The sequence below is a fragment of the Girardinichthys multiradiatus genome, chromosome Y (assembly GCF_021462225.1).
Source record: "Girardinichthys multiradiatus isolate DD_20200921_A chromosome Y, DD_fGirMul_XY1, whole genome shotgun sequence".
Lineage (NCBI taxonomy): Eukaryota > Metazoa > Chordata > Actinopteri > Cyprinodontiformes > Goodeidae > Girardinichthys > Girardinichthys multiradiatus.
The window spans coordinates 4,372,648-4,400,262 of NC_061818.1; the positions used below are offsets into that span (position 1 = coordinate 4,372,648).

The 27,615-nt window shown below is 39.8% G+C and overlaps 1 protein-coding gene across 7 annotated transcripts; it reads right to left on the reverse strand.

Moving 5' to 3' along the window:
* Positions 1-1,360: 1,360 nt before the first annotated feature.
* LOC124865003 (oxysterol-binding protein-related protein 6-like) lies at positions 1,361-25,206 on the reverse strand. Of its 7 annotated transcripts, none has more exons than XM_047359985.1 (25): positions 25,070-25,206; positions 24,874-24,953; positions 24,021-24,034; positions 23,777-23,927; positions 22,634-22,762; positions 22,313-22,366; positions 22,094-22,207; positions 21,779-21,946; positions 21,266-21,404; positions 21,019-21,137; positions 20,639-20,725; positions 19,502-19,658; positions 19,180-19,313; positions 13,401-13,493; positions 9,407-9,584; positions 9,248-9,322; positions 6,579-6,793; positions 6,342-6,479; positions 6,200-6,263; positions 6,039-6,117; positions 4,518-4,662; positions 4,267-4,417; positions 2,960-3,086; positions 2,747-2,869; positions 1,361-2,206 (listed from the first exon to the last, which is right to left on the reverse strand). In XM_047359985.1, exons 4-25 carry the CDS (start codon positions 23,882-23,884, stop codon positions 2,098-2,100), a joined length of 2,706 nt encoding a protein of 901 aa, XP_047215941.1. In that variant the 5' UTR covers positions 23,885-23,927; positions 24,021-24,034; positions 24,874-24,953; positions 25,070-25,206; the 3' UTR covers positions 1,361-2,097. The 7 variants fall into 7 exon arrangements, with proteins under 7 accessions (XP_047215941.1, XP_047215936.1, XP_047215937.1 ...); XM_047359980.1 differs by having other exon boundaries at positions 9,407-9,587; XM_047359981.1 differs by having other exon boundaries at positions 9,407-9,587; positions 25,035-25,074.
* Positions 25,207-27,615: the final 2,409 nt, after the last annotated feature.

Consider the following 27,615-nt stretch of genomic DNA (forward strand, 5'->3'; position numbering starts at 1 on the left):
CTTTAGATGTATACCTGGTCCAACACACCTGAATCTATGGCCGAATTACCTCCTCAGTATGCAGTCAAGTTCTCCAGAATCCTGCTAATTACCTAATTTTTAGATTCAGGTGTGTTGAAGCAGGGGCCCATCTAAAGGTTGCAGGGCACTGGCCCTCGAGGACTGGAGTATGACATCTGTGCAATAGACCTTCGCAGCGCTGCGCAGGCCTAGTAATGAAAAAACTGCGTAAAAACAATAGAGCTCCTTGCTCTACTTCCCCATTAGATCCCATGACCTATTCCTGATTCTCATAAAATCTACAATTACCTCTTTTGCTTTGTTCACATTTAAGGAAGGATGGTTGTTTGCACATCAAGCCTCAAAGCAGTCCAACATCTCTCCATATTCAGCTTCTTATCCATCTCTGATTCACCCAATGAATACATAGAAATATGAGTAACTCTGCAGATGAAAGGACTCTGACTTGTACTGCAAGGTGTACAGATTGTTGCTCCTGACGACTTGGTTAAACACACAACTTTTCAGCTCCACTAAGTGTGGTCTGTTAATAAGGTGATTGATTGTTGAGGCCTACTATTGTTTCTGACAATGCCAAACAGGCAGAATGGTGTTAAATGCACTGAAGAAATCAAACATCATGATCCTTCCAGTGCTGCCTGTCAACGGATGTGGAATGTCAGTGTGGATGTGGGCAGGAGAGAAGGTCAAGATTATTCCTGAACTGAAGAATGTGTTCATCTCATTGGCTATTTCCAAAATTCCATCTATCAGATCCTTCTTCTGGTTGAAGCCTTTAATAATCTTCATCCCTGATATTGTTCTACTGGAGTTTGCTCTTCAGCTTTTACCTGTACACCACCTTGCAGTCTCTAATCTTAAATCCATGCACCTTTTAGTACTCAATAATTCCTTGTCCTTTCCCTAAAGACTGTTTTTTTCTTGTTTCTCAGTTCCTTCAGGTCACTGGTGATCCAGGGTTTGTTATTGTGGACGTATCTCACTATGCAGCTGCGGATGGTCTTGTACATTCATAAGTTTTTTATAATGATTCTCACAGTCATAGATCTCCTTTCCATGTGGCTGGCACAGTACATCAAAGTCTGTAGCCTTAAAACAACCCTGCAGAACTTCTTCTAACCATATACTTACAATTCTGGAATCCCCTTCACAAGTACTTGCTTTGTGAGAAAAAAAAAAAATGTCAGATGCACAACCATCTCTGCTTAGAATTTATTAGCACTAGGGCACATTTACCAAAGCCATTAAGGTTCAGTTTGAAAATGGTATACTATAGATCATGTTTTAGCCCTTTCACATTGAATAATGTTTCAAATATGACCAAAAAATAAAAACAACCTTAATTATGGGATTGTTTATTTTGGAAGAAAAACAGAAACTAAAAAAACATAAAAAATAAGGATTTTCCAGTTTGTTTGCAAAGTTTTTACTTTGTAAAAGCTGCATCAGCTAAGAGTAAATGTACTGCTTAAATTTCTAGTCATTCAGATCATTCAAGCAAAAGAAAAGGCTGGATTATAGAACATGCATACCCAAAATACCAAGAAAAGATCATAATGCCATGACCAAATAAAATCAAACGTAATGTATGTAAGCCTTATTTTGGGTTTGTAGGACACATTGAGGAAAAAAAACCGGCACAACACAATCCTCTGGAGTATGACTACCCCTGTTGTAGACATGTTAAAGCTGACAATACAATGTTTTCTCTGTCATTTTAGTAAGGCACATACATATAGACAAAGGTTTAGTGAAATAAAAATAGTCCTTCAGTGACTATTTATACACAAAATAATTTGTTTAATTGATTACATTATTCCATCTTGCCTTTAAGTTACATATTGAATCAAGATAAATTCATGTTTCTATGAACACTGATGCTACTCTTATGCTAAAAGTAACAGAGGGAGCACACACACACCAAGTCTTAATTGTCCAGTTGAGTTACAGCAGTACTGATTCAATAGAAGTATTTGTTGTTAACAGAAAGTAAAGAATACCATTTGTCTTCATGTTACTTGATGTATCTAGCCGGATTTATTTATTGCCCCATGGAAGTAGGCCAGCTTTAGTATTCTACCACAAATGTAGATTTTCAGTCTTCGAAAAGCCTGGATCCTGGCGAATCTTCCAGTACGTTCCATTGTAAATCCACACATCTCTGCCAGCCTCATCAAGTACATTTCTGTAAAAAGATAACACAAACTATCAAGAAATTGCAATAATCAGTACCATAAAAGAGTAAATAATGTATTCTAATAACAGACATTGAAATGTGGAAGAAAGGTTTTCTCTGATCAGAACAAAATTTAATTTGGTAAGTTCTAATGTCATTCTAATTACTATGGGTGCCAATGATGCCCACTGAAGATGTTTTCTACCCAAACAGCACCATTAGAGGATATGTGCCTAATACATGTATCTGTGGTATAGGCCAAACAGTGCCAAGGTCTACACTTTAATGTTTTGCAATATGAAGCTGTGCCTAAAATCAGGTTACAACTTACTAACTGATATATGAATACTTACACCCTTTTTCCCCCTACCATCCCAATATTTCTAACCATGTTCAAACTATTGTATGTACAGCTTAGGCCTGAATTCATATGTTTAAATGTATTTATTTTTTCTCAGTCTTAAGAATCTCTTTAGTTTTGGCTTGCAATGGTACATTTATCAATTAGACTAGACGTGATGAAGGATTATAAATTGTAATTTGTTTCACCTAAAGAACCTAGGGATGTGCTCCTCTCCTCTTTTGGCCATTTCCTTCCTCCTTTCCCTTTGCTTTTCCTCCACCTTGTCCTTCTTTTTATCTGCCTCTGCCACTTTTCCCTCCTCCAGGAGCCTGTACAACAATAAGTGGAATAAGGGATGTTGGGAAGTTTGAAAACAAATGTACCATTACATAAAATCAAATACAAAACTCACACATTACCTCTGATCTGGCCTGAAGCGAGTGTCCGTAGGGGGGAGGACGTCTTTTAACTCTGCATTTAATTCATTTAGTTCTCTGGCATAACGCGAGAAACCATAATACCGAATGTGGTCATCAGGCTGTACATCTGGACAAAATCACACCAAAATTCAGACTAAGGAAATTAGGCAATTTAGCCATTAGCTAAAATTTCTGTAGCTGAATCTTTCTGATTCTTAAAGAAAAAAAGGTTAGAATTAGCAGAAAAAAATTATCAGGCAGCTTGTATGTTAAGGTATACGTTGTCTAAATTCACTGTTCAAAATAATTTAAGAAACACTTTTTAAATCAGGGACAGGTAAACATCTGGAATTTTGATAAACTCTGAGACCAGGTGGAGGCCGCAGACACTTTTTTGACTCCTATTTGACTGCCTTTCAGTAGTTTTGCTGGAAAGCAGTCATGCTACCATTAGTGTCACTACTGGTAGCATGAGACAATACGTAGACCCTACAGAGGTTGTACAGGCAGTCCAACTCCACCAGGATGGTACATCAATTGGGCCATTGCCCAAAAGTTTGCAGTGTCTCCCAGCAAAGTCTTAAGAGCATGGAGAAGATTCCAGGAGACAGGAAGTTAATTTAGGAAAGGAGGACATGGCCGTCAGCTGGACGGCATCTTCTCCATTGTGCAAGGAGGAACAGCAGGAGTACTGCCAGAGCCCTACAAGTTGAACTGGGTTCCTCTTAGTGCAAGAGAATGCTCGACCTCATTTGTTAAGAATATGCCAGCAGTTCCTGGAGGATGAAGGAATTGATACCATTAATTGGCCTCCACACTCCCCTGACCACAATCCAATAGAACATCTCTGGGACGTCACATGTAGGTCCATCAGACACCACCAGATCGCACAACCAGCTGTCCAGGAGCTCAGTGATGCACTGGTTAGGATCAGAAGAGATATCCCAGGATATCATCTGTCATCTCATAAGGAGCATGACCCAAAGTTTTTGTGCAACTAAATACCCTTTTGAGTTGCTGCAATGGCATTTCGCCAAACTGGATCAGCCTGCCACATTAGTTTTTCAGTTTAAATTCTGTGGGTTGATCATTTTTATTTTTATTAAATGATGCTGCATCTGTTTCTCCTTAACATATTACCCATTCCAAATCAGTATGGATACTAGCATGATTTGTTTTTCCAATTGAGATCTGATGTGTTTTCAGAGTGTTCCTTAAATTTTTTGAGCAGTGTATTTCTGTACAGCTGTACAGTAGTTGCACCCAATGTTTAGGATTTAAACTGAATGCAAACACTTGGTCCTCACTGGGCTTCCAGATGCATGTTGGTGTGGCCATAGTGTCACAGAAGACACCTTCATGCCAGAATCCTCCAAAACGATGAACCACCTCTCCAGCTCGGTCCAACACAACACCCTGTATCTCGTTCTTATTGTTCTCTGAGCTCCAATAGCGAGACTAAAAGAAAAAGAGGGGGACAAAATCTGATACGTCAAGGCTGCAGTCAGTTACAGGAAACCGATCAATTAGGAAATGAGCATGCATGTTCATATCTTGCCTTGACAAAGGTCATCTTGCAGGTACACACATCACTCTTTGTATTTCTGATGACCACCTCACCATAATGCTCCAACCAGCGTTGTTGGCTCAATACATTGTTGATGCAGGTCACTGCTTTATTCCATTCATAGTGATCACCATACCTACATAGATGCATTTAATTTGATTATTGATTTTCCTCTCAAATGTATTTGTTTTGATGCTCATTGCCCTTATGATATGATGTTAGATCAGTAGGCAAGAGAAAATTGAAAATTAAATGCCGTTCACACAAAACATTACAGAAAACAGGCACATGCAGGATACCCATCAGCGCAAACATCACATTTACTTGAATAAGTGACAACAAAAAACACGTTTAGGTCCAAATTTCTAGCAAATTTAGGAAAACTATATCTTCCTACTTTTATTTGTTTTTCATTCAACAGGACAGAGGAATTTCAAAATGACATTTAAAACCAAAGATGAGCAAAATGCTAATTTCTAAGCATGGTTACATGCCAATTTATGCAAAGGCCTGCTCTACTGTTTTCGATTTTGCCAATTTTGATATTGTATGCATGTATGACAAATTACAGCTTGATCATCATAAACTAGTTAATATTTCATAATTTCTTTTTTGGTTTCAAACTCCAGGTAGCACAAAGAAAGCTACATTTCCAGAAATTGCCTTTTTTTTATCTTGGACTCATTTCTAAGAAAAAAAAGAAGTACATTTACAGCCAAAAAACTACATATACATTGATTGCATTAAAATGTTTGTGTCACCTTTCCAGTGTGTTTAAAGCAGATGATTTAAAAAAAACATTTATGCCTTCTGTCAATATAAACTAATAGCTTCCTCTTTACATTCAGTAAATAAGCTGGTCTTTCAAAAATCGTGTCCTATTGGTAATTATCTGAACATGAGTTATTTTATTGTCAATGCCTTAGCCAAAAACATTAAGAGGCCTTGACTGCAGCTGGCATGCCTAGTATTTTAACACTATCACATGAATTGACTTTAAAGTCCAAACAAGCGTTGGTGAGAAAACTAACTGCATACAGAGTTACACAGATATTGGAGACCTGACTTTCAGCTGCTTTCCTTCATTGGCACTTTTTAACAACCACTGCACAGCTAGTTAATATGAAGCATTTTTTTTACTAAAAAACCTCGCTAAAATAAAGTGCTTATGCATGTTCACCAGAGTAACGAGTCTGCTTGAATGCTGCCAAATTTTAAATTAGATTTTTTTCTCAATTAGTGCTGAAATACAGTTAGCTTTAGACAGCCAAAGAGCACTTGTAGGATGCCAAACAAATGTAGATAGTCATCTCAAATGGTAGGACAGATGATGAATAAAAGCGAAAGCACTGCAGTCCTGCACATCACCCTATTGTTTGTTGAAAGCAAAAGAACCTGGATAACACAGAGGTCACTCCCAGCTGACTGGACATGCAAGTATGCCCAAGAAAAAACGTCTAGGGTCCAATGGACTCAATACATTTGTTAAATTTCTGAATAGCCAGGACTCACTTTGGGAGGGAAACGTTGACCAGTCCTGTGGAGATTATCTCCACTGACTTCCCCCAAAATTTGTTTTTCCATCTCTGATCTATGAACAGACATAAAAAAAAAGTTTATGTTTACTCAGTATGTCAGGTATATTAACCATGCAACAGTTACACAATACCTACCTTGCCAGAAAGTGAAGTTTTCAGACTCTGCATGACAAGCTGAGATTGGTGGGTGATGGCTAACCTAATAACATAAAAAAACCTGCATTTTCACATTTTCTAAAATAGAAATGAATTCAATTACCACTCAAATTATTATTACCTGTTCACTGATGTAATGGAATCCCCTGTCTTCTCTATGATTCTCGTATGTTTCACCTAGGATGGGGTTGAATGGTTTGTAGCGATTTCTCCAAGATGCCCAGGCATAACCAGAAATGGAGAACGCTGCCACATACACCTAGGAACATTCATTGCTCTTAGTCTTCAATAAACTTTGTGTACTATCCAGAGTAATTTTGGCTCCAGCTGTTTATGAATAAAAGAAAACCAAACTCACCATTCTTTGATATGGGTCATCAGTATTATTGGCAATGTCCAACAGCTCAGAGTACTCTAACTCTTCACTAAGTCGTTGAAGCAAAGACAGTGGCTCATTAAGAGCCACTGGCATTGAGACCCTGGACAGGTCCTTGCCAATGTTATTGTATAGGATGGTCATAATGCCAATGTGACTGTTGTCTGCTCCTGGGGCAGGGAGTGTGGTGCGTCGCCCTGGAATGTTGAAACATAGAAATGATGGGTAGTCAATTTATGATAAAATGATTCTCAAAAGGGCAACTGTGACAAAAAAAAAATGGGGAGTTGAGGGAGTTGGGTGTGTCTGCGTGGACGTTAGGCGCAGCAGATGTGGAAGGTAGGTACCTGAAGGCAGGGAGCACCTGCCAGGGCCTGTGTGGTGCATGTGGTTCTGGGTGTTGTGATTGATCTCTGGTTCCTGGACTTGGAATGCTGCAGTGAGCTCGTTTCTCTTGGCTGGCTCGGGTTGTCCCGGACAGCTCCCACTGAGGTGGACGGGCGGCTGCTCTGTGGGGGCTTCCTAATGGTGTCTTTGGGGATCTCTGGAGGGTCCCTAGCCTTGGTTGGCGCTGGGCTGGTGAGGGCACTGGCATGACAAAAATGGGGCCAGTTGAGGAGCTGGCCCCAAGGGGGTGATTCATGCTGGTGCCTTGGTGCCTAACCCCGCCTTCCTCACATATGTAATACAACACAGAGGGAGGGTCTTGGGGTTTTGGCGGAAGGGCCTTGTGGGCATGGGGGACCATACAACCCCCGTTGCCATATTTAGCCCCGACCTACACCTCAATTTTAATGCACTTGAGAGACTTAGGACTTTGGGGTTGGGGAGACTGATAACATGTAGTGGGGTCTCGTACACCCCAGCCTCAACTCCAATTTCAATGCACTTTAGACATACACATCTGTATTCATCACAACACTTCACATTACCACAAAGACACACACAAACACCACGGAGAGGGGGCGGTGCTAGGTGGACCCCTGGCTCCTGCCACAGGGCCTGTACTGGCTTGGCAGGGACTGTGTGTGGGGATGACCTGGGGGTCTCTATTGACGCCAGGGGGGGGGGGCAGCAGGAGGCATCCTGCCTTGGTGGGGTGTCATCTGTGTGACTGTTTGGTCCCTCTCTCGGAGTGGTGGGCCCCCATTATGTGGCCCTGGCTCGCAACGGTGTGTTGGGCTAGTTGCTGTGCAGTCTTTGCCGCCAAGGGTAGGTGCGGGACCCCTGGGCCACTGGGGACACTGGCTCCCAGGCTTGGCCTGCGGGGCTAATGGGGGTGTTGTGGCTGGGTCGGGGTTGCTGCCGTGCTGTTTCTGTGCCTTGCTGGTGATCTACTTCTGTGCAGGGTGTATGGCTGACCAGGGCGATGCTTTATGTCTTGCTGCCTGGGACTGGTACTGCCTTCCAGTGCTGGGTCTGGGTGTCCTTTGGTTCTCATAGGTGTTGTGGATTGCAAGCCTTCTACCGTTCTCACCACGCTTACAAATTGTACACTTCCAGGTGTCAAACTTGCACAAACACACTCAACATGAACGCATCCATTTCTACACATATGCATGCCCAATACACAACTACTCCAAACTGTTGAAGATCCTACAAACACAGGTTACAATAGCATCAATACAGGCTGCCTACTCTGATGCTGGATTGAATTCAGAATTAAAGTTAATCAGGCAATCAGGATGCTGCCTTGAGTTAACTTTTTTGTAGAGTAAAACTGCCCTGGCACATGCAGGCAACCATCTGCCCCATATGGTATGCCTGAAACGCCACAAGAGGACATATTTTAAAGAAAAAAGAAATTAACCTTTAAGCAAATATTAAACATACATCCTCCATTAAGCCTGAATTTCTGTTTTTTCTTGGTCTAATGTAATATTCTAATCTTAAATGCCCTGTTTTCATTAGCTGTAAGCAGAAAATCATTATTAAAAGGAATTAAGGTTTGACAAGAACAGTCTGTCTGTAATTAATGTGTTTCAGTTAGTTAATCGACTTAATTTTCTAATTTTATGAATGACTTGTTAAAGTAGATTCTTTTGACCTTTAAAGCAGATGCAAAATATTTCTGTCTTCATCCTAAGAACTTTCTCAATTCAAAGCTAGTGTGGGGAAGTACCAAGCTTTTAAGTTGTTTGGGAAATGCCATTCTGCACATCTAAATTCACATGCAGATTAGACTCCCCTATGAAAAGAGAGTCGTAAGTGCCATTGTTCGCTTGGATCACATAGATGTTTTAGTCAGATACAAGGTGTGAATTGGACTGAAACTGACCATTTTAGCATGCTGAAATGTATATTTGTGACAGCAAAAACCATATAGCTGTCAAAACCAAATTTAATTGGCATATTTAATGTTTTCATAAGATTTTATTTAATTTAATAGCGTTCATCTTAAACTGCTGTTATATTGTCTTATTGCCATAGTTAGGAATAATTGTTGGGAATAAGAAACTCACATGGTTAAAGTATATTTTATCTTGCTACATTAGAAGCACTGAATATTTTTTTGAAAATTTCAAAAGCCAATAGGGTTCCTACACAACCAGTTAAACTTAGTTATACTTAGACATCCTTTATCAGCTGTATCAAGTTTATTTGTGCTGCAGTTTTCAATATAATCAGAGCAGCAGAAGTGGTCTTCTTACCTGTATCTGAGGGCACCAGACTGGGTTTGTCAGTTATTCTGTTTAGACTTTCTCTGTAGTTGAGAGTGGCAGTGGCTACGAAAGAAAAAAAGGGGGGGGTGATATATTGCGGTTGCAGTAAATATTTTTGCCTGCTAGAGAGAAATGGGAAAAACTTACAGTGACCTTCCTCAGGCTCGGAGTTGCTGGTGGTAGTAATGTCACTCAAGCCAGACTCATCTGATGCATCTGCCTCTGAGGAGGTCTCGCATACGATCACCTCATTGGCATCAAAATATTCTGCCATAGATTCTGCAACTGAGGGAGCACGGTGGCTATGACCACGCAAAGATGGTGTCTTCTGAAAGGAAGTTTAAAAGAGAAATTTTATTTTTGAACTTTATCTTTTATTTGACAAATGGTATTTCACAAAAACAAACTGATTATGACAATTGCTCTGTGCAAAAGGTCTATACAGGTCCTTCTCAAAATATTAGCATATTGTGATAAAGTTCATTATTTTCCATAATGTCATGATGAAAATGTAACATTCATCTATTTTAGATTCATTGCACACTAACTGAAATATTTCAGGTCTTTTATTGTCTTAATACGGATGACTTTGGCATACAGCTCATGAAAACCCCAAATTCCTATCTCACAAAATTAGCATATTTCATCCGACCACTAAAAGAAAACTGTTTTTAATACAAAAAACGTCAACCTTCAAATAATCATGTACAGTTATGCACTCAATACTTGGTCGGGAATCCTTTTGCAGAAATGACTGCTTCAATGCGGCGTGGCATGGAGGCAATCAGCCTGTGGCACTGCTGAGGTCTTATGGAGGCCCAGGATGCTTCGATAGCGGCCTTTAGCTCATCCAGAGTGTTGGGTCTTGAGTCTCTCAACGTTCTCTTCACAATATCCCACAGATTCTCTATGGGGTTCAGGTCAGGAGAGTTGGCAGGCCAATTGAGCACAGTGATACCATGGTCAGTAAACCATTTACCAGTGGTTTTGGCACTGTGAGCAGGTGCCAGGTCGTGCTGAAAAATGAAATCTTCATCTCCATAAAGTTTTTCAGCAGATGGAAGCATGAAGTGCTCCAAAATCTCCTGATAGCTAGCTGCATTGACCCTGCCCTTGATAAAACACAGTGGACCAACACCAGCAGCTGACACGGCACCCCAGACCATCACTGACTGTGGGTACTTGACACTGGACTTCTGGCATTTTGGCATTTCCTTCTCCCCAGTCTTCCTCCAGACTCTGGCACCTTGATTTCTGAATGACATGCAGAATTTGCTTTCATCCGAAAAAAGTACTTTGGACCACTGAGCAACAGTCCAGTGCTGCTTCTCTGTAGCCCAGGTCAGGCGCTTCTGCCGCTGTTTCTGGTTCAAAAGTGGCTTGACCTGGGGAATGCGGCACCTGTAGCCCATTTCCTGCACACACCTGTGCACGGTGGCTCTGGATGTTTCTACTCCAGACTCAGTCCACTGCTTCCGCAGGTCCCCCAAGGTCTGGAATCGGCCCTTCTCCACAATCTTCCTCAGGGTCCGGTCACCTCTTCTCGTTGTGCAGCGTTTTCTGCCACACTTTTTCCTTCCCACAGACTTCCCACTGAGGTGCCTTGATACAGCACTCTGGGAACAGCCTATTGGTTCAGAAATGTCTTTCTGTGTCTTACCCTCTTGCTTGAGGGTGTCAATAGTGGCCTTCTGGACAGCAGTCAGGTCGGCAGTCTTACCCATGATTGGGGTTTTGAGTGATGAACCAGGCTGGGAGTTTTAAAGGCCTCAGGAATCTTTTGCAGGTGTTTAGAGTTAACTCGTTGATTCAGATGATTAGGTTCATAGCTCGTTTAGAGACCCTTTTAATGATATGCTAATTTTGTGAGATAGGAATTTTGGGTTTTCATGAGCTGTATGCCAAAATCATCCGTATTAAGACAATAAAAGACCTAAAATATTTCAGTTAGTGTGCAATGAATCTAAAATATATGAATGTTAAATTTTCATCATGACATTATGGAAAATAACGAACTTTATAACAATATGCTAATATTTTGAGAAGGACCTGTACATGTTAAGCTCTGTACAGACTCCTGAGGAACAGAATTTTTATCTCCCCTCCGAGGCTCCAAGAACAAAATGACATGAGGTTTTTACAGAACTGGTGGCTCTGGATGTTTCTACTCCAGACTCAGTCCACTGCTTCCGCAGGTCCCCCAAGGTCTGGAATCGGCCCTTCTCCACAATCTTCCTCAGGGTCCGGTCACCTCTTCTCGTTGTGCAGCGTTTTCTGCCACACTTTTTCCTTCCCACAGACTTCCCACTGAGGTGCCTTGATACAGCACTCTGGGAACAGCCTATTCGTTCAGAAATTTCTTTCTGTGTCTTACCCTCTTGCTTGAGGGTGTCAATAGTGGCCTTCTGGACAGCAGTCAGGTCGGCAGTCTTACCCATGATTGGGGTTTTGAGTGATGAACCAGGCTGGGAGTTTTAAAGGCCTCAGGAATCTTTTGCAGGTGTTTAGAGTTAACTCGTTGATTCAGATGGTTAGGTTCATAGCTCGTTTAGAGACCCTTTTAATGATATGCTAATTTTGTGAGATAGGAATTTTGGGTTTTCATGAGCTGTATGCCAAAATCATCCATATTAAGACAATAAAAGACCTGAAATATTTCAGTTAGTGTGCAATGAATCTAAAATATATGAATGTTAAATTTTCATCATGACATTATGGAAAATAATTAACTTTATCACAATATGCTAGTATTTTGAGAAGGACCTGTATAAGGGAGATATAGCCCTTGAAGTGTCCTAGGGGGCGCTTTTGCTCCAAATTTCAATGTAATCCAGTAGAGCTGTTTGGGGGTTGACAAAGATCAACCATATTCAGTTTGGAGTGAATCAGACCATGCGTGTGTAATTTAGAGCCAAACGTATGGCCGTGGCATGACATCAGAATTCGCCATGCCATCATAGCCACACCCTCCAGCTAAAGCAGTCAGTACTGGCGACTGTCTTAGACCATCAAGTTATCTGTTACTTGCGACAGTATCACATTGATAAGGTGAAGAACATCAAAAATTGACTCTCTAAAGGAAAACATGACACTTTTTGTTCTCAGGGGGCAGGGCTTCAATGATGTCAGCATCTGATCAGTGAATATTGTTCAGGGCCAGAGGCAGATCAATCTTAGAAGGCTTAAGGTCTCTGACTTTCCTTGTAGGAGCTATAACAATTTCGTCTTTTATGGCAAGAAGTTATATTTTAACCCTAACCCTAACCCGCCAATCGCTCAAAATTCCTAGGAGGAGTTCGTTAAAGTTCGAGGTGAGTAAAAGTGAAAAACGGCAAAAAATTGGCTTTTGACCCAAAATGGCCGACTTCGTGTGCGTTTTAGGGCATACACCCAAGATACTTTTTTTCTTGGTTTGAGGAGCTCTACCTGTGTGCCAAAGTTCAGATCTCTACAACTTACGGTTTGGCCTATCTCACGTTTGGGGGCGTGGCTAATTGGTTTGGCCACACCCACTGACAATGACATTAAGGAACAAGAATTTCACACGGGGGACAATTTTGGATAAAATCTTGTGAGTTTTGGTGCATAGCAAAGTGCCCAAATTGCTCCGCAAAGACGCAACGGAAAAAAGAAAGAATAAGAAACACTACGATTACAATAGACCCTTGCAGGCTTCCTGCTCGGGCCTAATTATACTGGATTGCAGAGTACATGTGCTGATGACTTATGAAACTAACTACGGTTCTCCAGCAAAGGGAACTCTCCTATTTTGTAAGCAGTAATTGTTTGTGCATGTTGTTGAGCTTTTAGAGAACATACCAACTAGTGGCGTGGCAATAATTAAAACATTGTGTAGATGTGTTAACAAAAGTGGGGGAAAACAAAGAATTCTTGTTTTTAATGGATTGTTGTCGTGTAAACAGGGCCTTAATCTTAGTACCACCAACTTTACTGACAAAGGTCTCATGATCCCTTGTTTTGTTTGTAGTTGTAATTATCAGTATACATTTAAGTTTAGCAGTAGGTAGTAGGTATGCAGCATCATTTCCTCAGAAAGAAATATACCTGTCATTTTCACAACAAAGACTTCAAAACAAAAAGAGTAGAAGCACGTTGAAGATGGACAAACTATAGTACAAACCTGATCTGTACAGACAGTGCAGAACGATTCTTCAGTAGAGCCAGAGGACAGGGACACCGAATGGACTTTGGTCAGATGGGACTGCATGTCAAGCTGCACATATATTTACACACACAAAGACATGGAATATCGGCCCACCCAGGCATGAAAATGCAAAGGAAACACAGGAGAAACAAAAATGGCAGACTCCAGTGCAAGGTTTTGCAGTTGCACTTCAGTTTTGAAGTTTTCATTAGTTTTATTTTTATTTAGTTTTGACTTCACTTTTTCAATTCTATTTTAGTTTTAGTTGTTTAGCATTTGTTTGATAGTTTACTTTTTATTTGTTGAAAATGCTTAGTTTTAGTTTAGTTTTTATTAGTTTCAGATATAGTTTTAGTCTTTATACTGCCAGAGATGGCGCAGAGGGAAGAGAGCTGGCATGCTCGTGAAGCTCTCTTCCCCTCTACGGAAGGGACTACGCGCACCCTCGCCTTCAAGCCATCTAGGAAATGTGCGTTCCCTGGTCAACAAGTTGGATGAACTGCTTCTCCTCACCTGTAAAAACTCGGACCTCTGCGGCTCTCCCGCCCTCTGCTTTACCGAAACCTGGCTGAATGAGAACACCCCAGACCGCATACTTTGGATACCGAGCTTTCAGCTGTTTAGAGCGAATCAGACGTATCAGGAAAAAAAGCAAGGAGGTGGACTCTGCTTTTATATAAACAAAGGTTGGTGCAAAGACACAAAGTGTTGAAGAAGACGTGTATTCGTGACCTGGAGTAATTTCTCAAACTGTAAACAGTTTTATGTACCGAGGGAGTTCTCCTCCTTCGTACTGGTTGGTGCTTACATACCACCTCAAGGCTCCACTTCAGATGCTGAAAAACAACTGGCTGAGCCGATAACAAACATGGTGAAAAAAAACATCCAGACTCTGGTCATTGCTCTTGGGGATTTTAACATTGCAAACCTCTCCAGTTAACTTCCCAAATACAGACAGCACATTAAAGTGTCCCACCAGGGCTAAAAACACTCTGGACCACTGCTTCTCAACTTTAAAGGATGCAAATTATGCTGTCACAAGGGCTGCTTTGGGATTTGCTGACCACTCTGGTCCATCTCATCCCAACCTACATGCAGAAATTAAGAGCTTCCAAACCTGTGGTTTGGACAGTTAAAAAGTGGACTGATGACTCAAAGCAGATGCTACAGGACTACTTTGACTGCACAGACTGGACTGATTTAAACCAACTTACATCAACCATCATACATCAGTGTCTGTGAGGATGTGTGTGCAGACCAAGACCTTCTGCACATACATTGACAATAAACCTTGGTTCACTTCTTGTCTGAGGCAGCAGTGCAGGGATAAGGAAGAGGCTCACAGCAGTGGGGACCGGGCCCTGTATAAGCAGGCCAGGAACAAACTGACAAAGGAGATCAAAGCAGCAAAGAGAAGCTACACTGAGAAGCTAAAAAAAAGCTTTTCATATGAAGACGCTTCTGCTGTTTGGAATGGTTTGAAAAACCTCACTGCCTACAGGAGACCTTTCCCCAACCCTGAACAGAATCCTCATCTTACCAACAAGTTGAATGGCTTCCACTGCAGGAATGAACTCACATTTTCTACATCCCATTTAGAAACAAATTCTTGGCATACACCAACCAACCCCTGCCTTCAGACCCCATGCCTGCACCAAGGATCTAAGAGAAAGATTTCTGGTGATCTTTCATCGCCGACCAACTGGCACCCATCTTCACTGAGATCTTCAACAAGTCACTGGAGCTGTGCAAGGTTCCCTCCTCCTTCAAACGCTACACCATAATCCCCGTACCCTAGAAACCCACCATCACAGGATTAAATGACTACAGGCCTGTCGCCTTGACGTCTGTGGTCATGAAATCCTTTGAGCGACTGGCCTGGGAGGCTGGACTCCCTGCAGTTTGCCTGCTAGGTAAACAGGTCGGCAGATGATGCAGTCAAGTTGGGAGTACACTTCATTCGGCAACACCTCAACCATCCAGGGATGTACGCCAAGATCCTCTTTGTGGACTTCAACACCATGAACCCAGACATCCTCCACCAGAAGCTCAGCTGGTGATAGCTTCCTGAAGGACTGGCAGCAGCAGGTGAGGCTGGGGAGCATCTTCTCCCGCACAAGAACACATCGGCATCGGCACCCCCCAGGGGTGTGTTCTCTCACCACTCCATCTGACCCATCTGTGAAACTCCTGAAGTTTGCAGATGACACCACTGTTATTGGACTGATCAAGGACAGTGATGAGTCTGCATACAGACAGGAGGTGGATCAACTGGTACACTGTTGAGGTCAGAACCACCTGGAACTTAACCCACTCAAGAATATGGAGATGATGGTGGAGTTTCGGAGAACACCACCCCCACAAACCCCAGACTGCAACGAACAATTAGGTCTGCAGAAAGAATCATCAGGGCTGACATTCCCTCTATGCAGGACTGCACCTCTGCACGCAAACTGTTTAGGATTTTACCTTCAGGTTGGTGTAACAGCACTGACTGCTAAAACCAGCCACCACAGAGAATGTTTTTCAGCCCAGGATGTTTCTCTGATGAATATCTGACAATCAGGGTTCCAGAACAACACCATGCATACTTGGACTGATCTCACATTATATTCTATTGTACAGTATATGTACATATAATGTATATATGTACATTAAAAAGATATTCTTTATTTCCACTATTATATATACACCAAAAACAAAATCCTCACTGAGAGCAGAGTGTGCCAGAGTCAAATCCCTTTTTTGTCTGTACAAACATGGCAATAAAGCTGATTCTAATACAAAGAAAACATTGGTACAGTTACATTTATTTTTAAATATTTATTCATAATTAAACTAAATAAAAATCAAGTGTAATAGGAAAGTCTATTCACACTTAGCATTTCCTATGAGTAATAAAACAAATAAATAGTAGTAGAGTCCGTCTTCTTTCCTCTCCATGTTTTTCTAACACTTCTCTGCTCTTTCCTTGCAATTAGCATTACTCTTCTTTCTGTCAGTCCATTTTCCTTCTCTCTCTCTAACTTCCAATTTTACAGTTTTTTCACACTTTTTTCTATTATCCTCCTCTCTCCTCTTTGTCATCAGATGTTCATTTTTCTAAAACAGAGATATAATATAATCACAATCCTCTCCAAAAACATTGGAATGTTTAACAAAATGAAAAATGAAAAATTACAAATTTATTTTTGTTTCAGATACCCTTTAGTAGTTGGTTATTTATAGATGAGAAACTAGGAGAATTCTAATATATTCCTATAAATATTAACTTTTCTTCAATTACTTAACTATTTTCCTCAGTTGATAAAATAACAAATTGCTATATTTATAAAAATAAAAACTGCTATATTTACTTGGAGCTACAGGCTAATACAAGAGTAGAAATGCATATTTAACCAGGTGATTCTCTCTCCCTCTACATCAGTCTCAGTTGATGCAGTTCTTCCCTCATTCACTTTCCCCGTTACTGACTGTCAGTAACCATATGTCCAAACTGAGAGGAATACATTCCTCAGTCGGATTTCAAAAATCACTATAATAAATTAGCAAAGCAACTCAACTAACTCGGAAAATATAAACTAAAGGTCACCAATCAATTCTAAAACATCTTACTTTGGACAAATCCTTGTTGACACTGTAGCACTCGACCTTCCAAAATCAGTGTTTTTTTTTTGTTTTTTTAAATCATTCTGTTATTATTTCTCCCTGTCTCCCTCACTCAGCTGTAGCTACTCCCAGAGATCTTGTGTTGCCTTTTCAATTCAATTCAGTTTATTTATATAGCTCCAATTCACAACACATGTCGTCTCAAGGCACTTCACAAAAGTCAAGCTACATACATTCCAATTAATCCTAACCCTTGAACAGTGCAGTCAGATTCAGTTATTTATTCAAATTGGATAAAATGTTTTTCTATCTAAGGAAATCTTAGATAGAAAAACTGACTGACTCGATGCAGATTGCATCGAGTCAGAGATTTGTAGCAGTCACTCCTCCTGGATGAGCATGTAGAGACAGTGAACAGTCACTGGCGTTGACTTTGCAGCAATCCCTCATACTGAGCATGCATGTAGCAACAGCGGAGAGGAAAAATTCCCTTTTAACAGGAAGAAACCTCCAGCAGAACCAGGCTCAGCTTGAGCGGCCATCTGCCACGACCGACTGGTGTTGGTTGCTGTTCTGTTCGTTCATAAAAACTTTAATTGCATTTGGAACCTCACCTTTAATAAAAGAAAACATGTCCAAGCCATTTTTGTTTTTACCTGCTTATAGTCAATGTTAACAACACTATTAACGTTTCCTACCGTGAACCAAACCTTTATCACAGCAAGGATCAGCCCAGTCCAAGGCGTGCACACAGCACCAGCTCTCGAAACAGCTGTTTGTGCGCGCAACATGCTCATTTGTGCTTTTTACCCCAGGTTACCATAATAACAGTATACACACAACATTTATTTTTCTACTTCACAAAACACACACATACAAAAAAAACTGGAACATATTTGGGGACAGGTTGTCGCCGGAAATTTGGGACATCTGGTCACCCTAGACACTTGCTTTTATCTAAAACGCAGTAATACTCAAAGTCATCCCAAATTGGACTCTGGTGCCAAGTTTTGCTGACATAACGCTAGGCGTGAACGGACCGCACAAATTACTTGAGTGATGTACCGACCATCTGCTGGCATAATGCGGCACAGGAAAAACTTTTTAAAAAAACACCAATTACCAGAAGCTAGACTTGATACTAATGCATGAGACACACATACCAAAACTAAGCACATAATCTCTATAAATTCAGTTCATTTTAGTTTTGTGAACGCTCATCACAGTTTCAGTTAGTTTTCCTTTTCTTTGCAAAGTCTCGTTTTTATTTTTATTTCAGTAAACGTAAATGTTTTTTTACTTCTAGTTTTCATGATTTCGTTAACGATAACCTTGCTCCAGTGCACCCACTCAGCAGTGAGTGTTTATTTGGAATTCAGTTATACCAAATACAGTCCCACAAGAGGAGAGTACACCCTCCAGATTCAAAGATTTTACCAATTAGGACATGGAATTAAAGTCACGTCTTTACCAAGTTCATGTTTTGTTTTTGAACACTGCAAAAACATCCAACAAAATTGGTTGTGCACCTTTGTATTTTAAAGGACATTTTATGCCCCAGATGATTAATGTTGATTTCTAAACCTGGTAAGGACTAGATTACCTTTTGTGTCCCAATATGTCAAATTATATCAAATAATGCACTTCCCCATGACAGTATATACAAAGATAGTGACAGTCAGTTATAAGGCAGACAGTAAAAGACCAAGTCATAGCAACTGAGAATAGATGGTTCCATCAGCAGCATGTGAATGAAATAGCAAGACAGTAAGTTTCAGTGTCACAGTCATTTCTGTCAGTATTTCTGTCTCTGCCTTTCTTAAACAAAGGGAGAGAGGTATGCAAGGTGTGTTCCTGCCTAGAAACAGCACAAACCTGTTGAACAGTTTCACACAGAACCTCCCAGAAGCAAGGAGGGCTCGGCTTTCTTTGTTTCTTTAAGGCCGATACTAATATTTTGTGGCAACCATAAGTAGTATAGCTTTAAAAATTCTCTTATAATTCTGGAAAAAAAAAACATGGTTGTGGGTTATGCCATTTTTATTTTTTTCCTATGTTCAACAGCTTTGCATTAGTTATTTGCCTTGTGTGTGTGTGGGTGGGTTGGTTGGTTGTTCAAATGTTAGTATGAACTATCAAATGTTACCTCAGACAGTGTGCTGCAGAGTGTTGCCAGCTGCTGTGAGGCATTCTGCCTCAGGTCAGGGCTAGTCCAAGCCTGTCTCAGTCTCTCTCTTTCCAAGCTCAAAACCTCATGAATGGACTTCAAAGAGGCATAGACTAAAGCACAGCATTCACAAGAGTTAATCACATCAATCTATTTCCGTTAAGCCTTATGCATATAACCTATATATTTATCTATTTGAACAAATAACACATTCTATATCAAAACTTCTATGGACTGTGCAGCAAATTTAAACATTACACTTGATATGACACAAAGCTACCCATTAGATAAAAGCTCTTACCCCTCTGAGAAAGAGTACAAATTTCTTGGTGGAGCTTTTTTGCCTCAGGTGAGGTTACTTGAGGATTTGACAGCTGTGAGTAAACATAGTCAGGTATGGACTGAACAGATGCAGCCAAATTGGAACTGTTGTCTGTACTCAGATGGCTTGATGTGAACTAGGAAAAACAGAGAAAGAGAAAAAGCATAAAAAATTATAGTATTGATATAAATATTTATTTCAAAGGCTTCAGTACTAGTCTTTAGTTTTAAATTTGTGAATTTTAGCAAACAAAACAAATTTTGCAGAAACTCATCTCGTTATCCTACTTGTATTTTAGAAGATTGTGTGATCTTTGTGCCTTTTGGCTTGCAGAATCTTAAACTAAACCCAAACCCATTTTAAAAGTATATGTTGTTGCACCATTCATACAAAAACAGCACAATGGACATAAAACTGTTTAATTTTTCTTATATCCATGTTTCATGTTTGTTTAATAAAGCGGTACTGTTTTTGGGTCTCACCAAAGCAAGTCTACAATCTGGAGCATTCATTCATTTACAAGCACCAATTTCCAGTTTGTACATTTACACATTATTTTCTGGACACAAGCATGGATAATGAGATTAAACTGGAATATTCCATTTGATAATGATGTGTTGTCATCAGCCAAGAACAGCTTAGGGAATCTGTGTCACAGAGGAGCGAAATATCCTTTGTAGGGTGGTCATTGGACACCGACTGTGCGGTAACCAAGAAGGTGCTGTATTGAGGCATTGCCAAGTGTCAGATTAATTTGGCAATTTCTATATAAACATCTATGCTTTTGGTTGTGTGCATATGAACCTTAAAAATAGGGTTAGGGTTACATATGGACAGTCAAAACTGAGGTTGAGGCATCAGATGCATTTGTTGCATTATCAGGTTTTGCAGGAATGTATGTAATTAAATACAACATCCACCAAAATGTGCTGTAAAGTTTGGAAAGTTTGGACATCTTCAGGTGACCTCCAGCAATAAAGTATACAATAATGTTATGCATATATACACTTACAAGTCTAAATTTCAGAAAGAAAATCTGATCTGAAACAGTTGCAGTTTCTTGAACAGTTTCCTGAATTCCAGCTGGTAAATGGAAAATATTTCTGAATTTCTTACCATTCCACCCATGGCTTCAACACGAGATAAAGTCCTTGAATGACCCACCTTCCCTGACTTCTTCTTGGGTTTCTCTAGGAAGAGATTCTGGAAACAAACGAATGTACTTTTAATTATTGTGTTTATCCTAAAGTACAACATCTACAGGAAAAACAATTTAAAGAGCAGACACAATATTAAAACACATTTAGGGAAATTCACACAGGAGTCAGTTTGAAACTAGATATGTTATTTATCTTACATTGCACATAAATACAGCAGGTAGGTCAGATTATATATAATGTTAAACTGTTTTGTAAATCTAGGACAGGGGTGGTGGAGGGAGGGAGAGAGAGAGAGAGAGAGAGAGAGAGATGTATATATGGGATCAGGGTACTTACCTGCATGCTGATGCGCATCTCAAGGTCAGTATTTGTGATAGGAATCCCTCCTTCAAGCCAGTGTAGTCTCTGTACAAGTTGAGCCAGTTCTTTCAGATCTGCTTGATTCTGAGCCAGGTCTGGTAAACCGCAGGTGAACATTGAAATGAACATTGTATGAAACATATGGAAATATGTTTGGACTATGTTGTGAAATCCGCTGCTGCAATGAAGCTTCATGAAAATGTAAAGTACACAGCTAAATCACCATTGGAAGTTGCATCAATGTTGTGGGTTTGCTGCAGCCAAGCAGACACTTTGTTGGTTACCCCTGAATAAGAGGTAGAAGGAGCAGTTCTTATGATCTCTGGACCATCTATAGATGTTGAGCCGGTGTAGTGAGGAGGCTAGAAAACCGATCATTACATCAGAAAATAAGTTTTTTCTCCAATTTTTACAGACCAAAAAAATGTTTTAATAGTAAAGCTTACACCAACAACAGAAAATGATGAAAAAGAAAATACAATACAAAATGTAGGTTTTCTTTGTAAAGTGGTATTACAATTAATAATAATTGTCTGCAAAAGTCATCCGCTACCTACAGCCATTACCCTTAAAACATAAGATTGAATACAGCCCAGTTGGACTCCAAACACAGGGTTGAGCTTAGTTTAATTTAAGAAAGAAAAACTACATTTGCTGTATTAAAAACTCTTTTAAATGTCAGGTCTAAAGTAAATTACCCTAAATACCTTAAACTAAGGAAATAATGTATACTCACAGTTGATTGATTTTGCTGGGTCATAGGGGCCACAACTGGCAGGGTACTCTGGCTCAAGGAAAGAGCATGAAGAACACCACGATGGACACTCATTGCTTCATGTTTTCTAAAAAGGCGATGAGCACCCAGCTTCGTCAGCCAGATGTAGAAGATATCACTGCTCTTTGCCTAATATGGACAAATGAGACAAATGGGGGACATTATTAATGCCAGATTATCTGATGATCATTTAAAACCATGTAAATAATCTACATTTTGGCAAAGTATATTAAGGGGCATCTAGTTTAAAATCTCACAGCTAAAATGTTTAGGTACCTTAAGGTGATATAGGTTGTCTCCAGCATCAAGGTCTATTCGTTTGGACTTCTTGTTTACAGACATAACAGCCATGCTGATGTCAAGAGAGCCATGCAGCTTTCCTTTCTGAATCTTAAACACAAAAACAGATTTACTAATATCTTCCACTGCACCATACTGAAAAGCAAACAAAATATTTTATGAATGTTCAGTATAGTGCAAGGAGCTTTGACCTACATCTTGTTGAGTCTTTGAGTATTTGAGAACTCCTTTTTCTAACAGGAAGTACCTCTGAGGGAGGGAAAACAAGCAATAGAAAACTGCTGATCAATATTGAAATTGATGATTTCAGTCATTTAATTTTCCAAGCAGAAATGCTGTATACAGCTCAGCCTCTAATAATACATTTTCTTGGTTTTGTAATAGCAACTTGTGGTCAAACTACAATGTATTTATCAATTCATCAATAACATCCCTTTTGAATGCATGTGGTTTAGTATTCTTAATTACAATGACACTGAAAATCTGTACACATGTTGCTGTCTATACAGAAATCACCTTGTGCCAGCCCTTCAGTGGATACTTCCTTCTCTTCATTAGGTACCCTTCACAGATCCCAGGGATACTGAGGTCCAGAGAGGAACCAGGAACAGAGGAGGCATCATCCATAACCTCCCAGTTACGGGACTGACACAAAAAGAAAAACATTTTGACAGTCAGGAAATGATGCTGATACCAAAAGAGAAACCCTGGCATTGAATGTGGCCCAAGATTCTATCACAATTACAACTTGGAAGATGCACTTAGAGGTTGTTTGTAATGCATACACCAGCTGACTGCCCTTTTAAAAACTTCAGTTGTGATCTGATCAAGTGACTGAATGTCAGCATATGCAAGATAAAGATGCATATCTGTTTTTTTGTGATACAATTTGCAGTCATGGGGAAAACAAAGTATGTGCTTCCTGGTTCCATAGGATTATGCAGGTAAGTAAAAAGCATGGTGCTGATTATAAAATGCAGGGCGGATCTCCACCAAGCATAAGAACTTTTTTTAAAGCAAGAGGTCTTGTAGTTAATTGCTCTGAAGTGTCTTAAAATAATGTCAAAGAAATTGTATCTGTCCATCAATCTTGTGGAGGCCATTTCCAAGCTATCTGAAGTCCATCCTTTTCTTCAATGAGAACAATTATGCATTAGACTTAAAAAAAAGAATGCAACCAGTATTCCCAGAGGTGTACATTAGAGGAAATTTACCCCAAGCTCCTACTGTGCAATGCTCAACTAAACAGCGAGAGACACAAATGACACACGTCGAACATCAAAGGTCTGGCAGTACAATTGGAAAAAGCACAATTATAGTTTAGTTTGCAAGGGCTGCCAGGAGTATAGCCATTTCTTTAAAAAGAATGTGGCAACTGAATAAATTACGAATTTATCTGCATGAGACCTGAAAAACATGTCACTTCAACAGATGATGGTAGACTAGATGCCCTTTTTTAATCTCAGACAGTTTTTTTTGGCTGAAATAGAGAAAGCTGTTGGTAACAGTACTGTACCAGTGTCTTGCATCAAATTAATTTGATTAAGTGAAATAAAGCATCAACTTTTAATCAACTATTAGAGTAATTTAATAAAGCAAATTAAATATTTTTAAAATAATCCACTACTACAGTTACAGAGTGATGTTTGTTTTTCTTACCTGTTTTGAATGCTTGGATGAACCAGTGCTGTTATTCCGTGAGTGGGATGGTTTGAATGTGCTGGCAGGGGATTTGTCAGAGCAGCTGTTCACCTGAGGGTCCGTCATTGCAATTTGATGAAGATAATTTTGCAAAGACAGATCTTTAGAGCTAGTTGTGTTTCATGGAGAGACCAGAAGAACTGTGATCAACAAAAGCATTTCAAAAATGTAACAAAGATAAATCACAGAAAAAAGGATTTACCGTGAAGTCTTTGTCTTTAAAAAAAACATTGTGTTTAAAAAAAACAAAAGAAAAACAACAATGCTGTTAGTTATTAGGACATTAAATCTCAATTTATACATTTTCTTTCCAAGATTATTAATTGATTATCTTTAAACTGCTTTAATATTTAAATTTTTTTGCAAATGGAGTTTGAAACAAATCTTAATATTCTGTCAGTCATTTTGTCTATGGACAAATTTTACACCCTTTAGTGTATAGAATGTAAAACCCTTTTTTTCAATAGCAGTGTTCAAAATCAAAAACTAGGTTTACAACCTTTTGAATGAGGAAAATAAAAGTTAAATTAAGCATATTTCATTGTCCCTATAAGAAACTAAAAGTATTAATAAGAAGAACTAGAATGAGTAAATACATGTATGTTTAGCAGAAACCCACAATGACTAAAGAGATGCTTTATGGGGGCATTTTTATTGCTTTATTGCAAAGCACTCTTTAACCCAACTTAAACTGTTTGCCTATAAACAACTACAACTTTAATTTCACCATTTTTGAATGATTACTGTCCCACTCACTTAAATTTTCTGAATGAACAGTAGTTAATTTATTGGGTCTACTACCAATTAAGAAACAATATATATAGATATATTCAATAAACTGAGCATAGTTAAAGACAGGCCCTATTGGTCTAGTAGCTCTTCCTGTTTTCACAGGAACAAAGAGGGAACATAAAAAGTATCATATATAAATAAGATAACACATAACAAGAAATCTACTATTACCTTGATATAAAAATTAACCTTCATAGTTTATGCAATAATTGGTATGCAAACAGTTCAGCTAGCCAAAGATCCAAAATACAAATTAAACTCACCTGTGCTTTTCTATATAACTAACAGGCTCCACCACTGTAGTTCACAGAAAATTCCTCTTGTAGATGTTCTCCAAATTTTCCTGGGAACACAACAATCAATTCAAATCACATAGATAATACATTTGAACAAACTATGGCATGGATTTAGGAGGGAAAACTACCATTTTCTTCTTTGTTACACAAAGCACTACCTCACCTGAGTGAAAACCTGCTTGTCAGAGTGGTTCATGTCACCTAGCAAGTATCTGGGTGGAGCTAAATGTTAAAAAAAACAACTCTACCTCCCCAGACAGGCTCATCCACTTTGCTACCACAAGAGTTACAGGCTATGATGCATATTTTTATTCAGATGATTCATTGTGGAAAGAGCAGGCAAAGGTTTCACTAATCAAGCAAAGCACAGCCTAAAATAATTTTCCTGTCAACATCTTTCAGTTGAAAAAAAATTAGCATATTGTGATAAAGTTCATTATTTTCCATAATGTCATGATGAAAATTTAACATTCATATATTTTAGATTCATTGCACACTAACTGAAATACTTCAGGTCTTTTATTGTCTTAATACGGATGATTTTGGCATACAGCTCATGAAAACCCAAAATTCCTATCTCACAAAATTAGCATATCATTAAAAGGGTCTCCAAACGAGCTATGAACCTAATCATCTGAATCAACGAGTTAACTCTAAACACCTGCAAAAGATTCCTGAGGCCTTTAAAACTCCCAGCCTGGTTCATCACTCAAAACCCCAATCATGGGTAAGACTGCCGACCTGACTGCTGTCCAGAAGGCCACTATTGACACCCTCAAGCAAGAGGGTAAGACACAGAAAGAAATTTCTGAACGAATAAGCTGTTCCCAGAGTGCTGTATCAAGGCACCTCAGTGGGAAGTCTGTGGGAAGGAAAAAGTGTGGCAGAAAACGCTGCACAACGAGAAGAGGTGACCGGACCCTGAGTAAGATTGTGGAGAAGGGCCGATTCCAGACCTTGGGGGACGTGTGGAAGCAGTGGACTGAGTCTGGAGTAGAAACATCCAGAGCCACCGTGCACAGGCGTGTGCAGGAAATGGGCTACAGGTGCCGCATTCCCCAGGTCAAGCCACTTTTGAACCAGAAACAGCAGCAGAAACGCCTGACCTGGGCTACAGAGAAGCAGCACTGGACTGTTGCTCAGTGGTCCAAAGTACTTTTTTCAGATGAAAGCAAATTCTGCATGTCATTCGGAAATCAAGGTGCCAGAGTCTGGAGGAAGACTGGGGAGAAGGAAATGCCAAAATGCCAGAAGTCCAGTGTCAAGTACCCACAGTCAGTGATGGTCTGGGGTGCCGTGTCAGCTGCTGGTGTTGGTCCACTGTGTTTTATCAAGGGCAGGGTCAATGCAGCTAGCTATCAGGAGATTTTGGAGCACTTCATGCTTCCATCTGCTGAAAAGCTTTATGGCGATGAAGATTTCATTTTTCAGCACGACCTGGCACCTGCTCACAGTGCCAAAACCACTGGTAAATGGTTTACTGACCATGGTATCACTGTGCTCAATTGGCCTGCCAACTCTCCTGACCTGAACCCCATAGAGAATCTGTGGGATATTGTGAAGAGAACGTTGAGAGACTCAAGACCCAACACTCTGGATGAGCTAAAGGCTGCTATCGAAGCATCCTGGGCCTCCATAAGACCTCAGCAGTGCCACAGGCTGATTGCCTCCATGCCACGCCGCATTGAAGCAGTCATTTCTGCCAAAGGATTCCCGACCAAGTATTGAGTGCATAACTGTACATGATTATTTGAAGGTTGACGTTTTTTGTATTAAACACTTTTCTTTTATTGGTCGGATGAAATATGCTAATTTTGTGAGATAGGAATTTTGGGTTTTCATGAGCTGTATGCCAAAATCATCTGTATTAAGACAATAAAAGACCTGAAATATTTCAGTTAGTGTGCAATGAATCTAAAATATATGAATGTTAAATTTTCTTCATGACATTATGGAAAATATATGTATATATGTATGTATATATATATATATAAAGAACTTCCATGTATGAAACAATGATAAACTAATTTCTGATGCATAACTTTTCTTCAGTTTCCGTCTTTTCTTTTGAACAAAGAAGTTATTGTTCTCTGCATTGTGGTCAAATAAAAAAATTTGGCAGTTCGGTTGTTTTCGACGTTTTTTTTATGTCTGTAGATGCTAAGTGATTTGTAGTTCGTCCTGTCCTAATGCAAGCTGCGTTTTTTTATGTTTGTGCACCACCTGTGTAAAATCGCCCAGTCCATTAAATCGAACGCACCGATCTCCTTGGCAACCGTTCTGTTTCGGAGGTAAGCGCGCATGCTCTCTCGTGCAGTGTATGTGAAATCTCTGGTCGTAACGGTGTTTTCGAGCTGTACTGTGTTGTTGTAATTCAGCAAAATAACATGAAACACAACTAGTTACTCTCCTTTTGCTTTTAACTGGGCTATTTAGCAGCGAGCAGACAGACATTAAACGTAGTGGTGCTCGTTTTAAAGGCTGGCCGTTCACAAAAGCCTCGAGCTCCGAGTGGAGAGACGCAAAGCAAGAGCATTGAGGCTCCAGCATAGCAGAACAGTTCAGAAACTATTTGGAATGAGGGGAAAAAAGCTATATTTATAAACAGATTAAGTCTTGTTTTAGACTGCCTGTTGATAGCGGATCTGATCTTTTTGTTCTCGTGAGTTTTTGCAGCCGTAACTGGTTCTGGATGACGGCTTCATAACA

What these genes read in the sequence shown, in the direction of transcription:
- LOC124865003 (XM_047359982.1), bottom strand. Translation starts at nt 23,884, where the DNA reads ATGACGGACCCTCAGGTGAACAGCTGCTCTGACAAATCCCCTGCCAGC. An exon ending in AGATGCGCATCAGCATGCAG is followed by an intron (nt 20,726 to 21,018) that starts GTAAGTACCCTG and finishes GTTTGTTTCCAG; the next exon opens with AATCTCTTCCTAGAGAAACC. An exon ending in AACATGCATCTGGAAGCCCA is followed by an intron (nt 3,087 to 4,266) that starts GTGAGGACCAAG and finishes GATTTTGTCCAG; the next exon opens with ATGTACAGCCTGATGACCAC.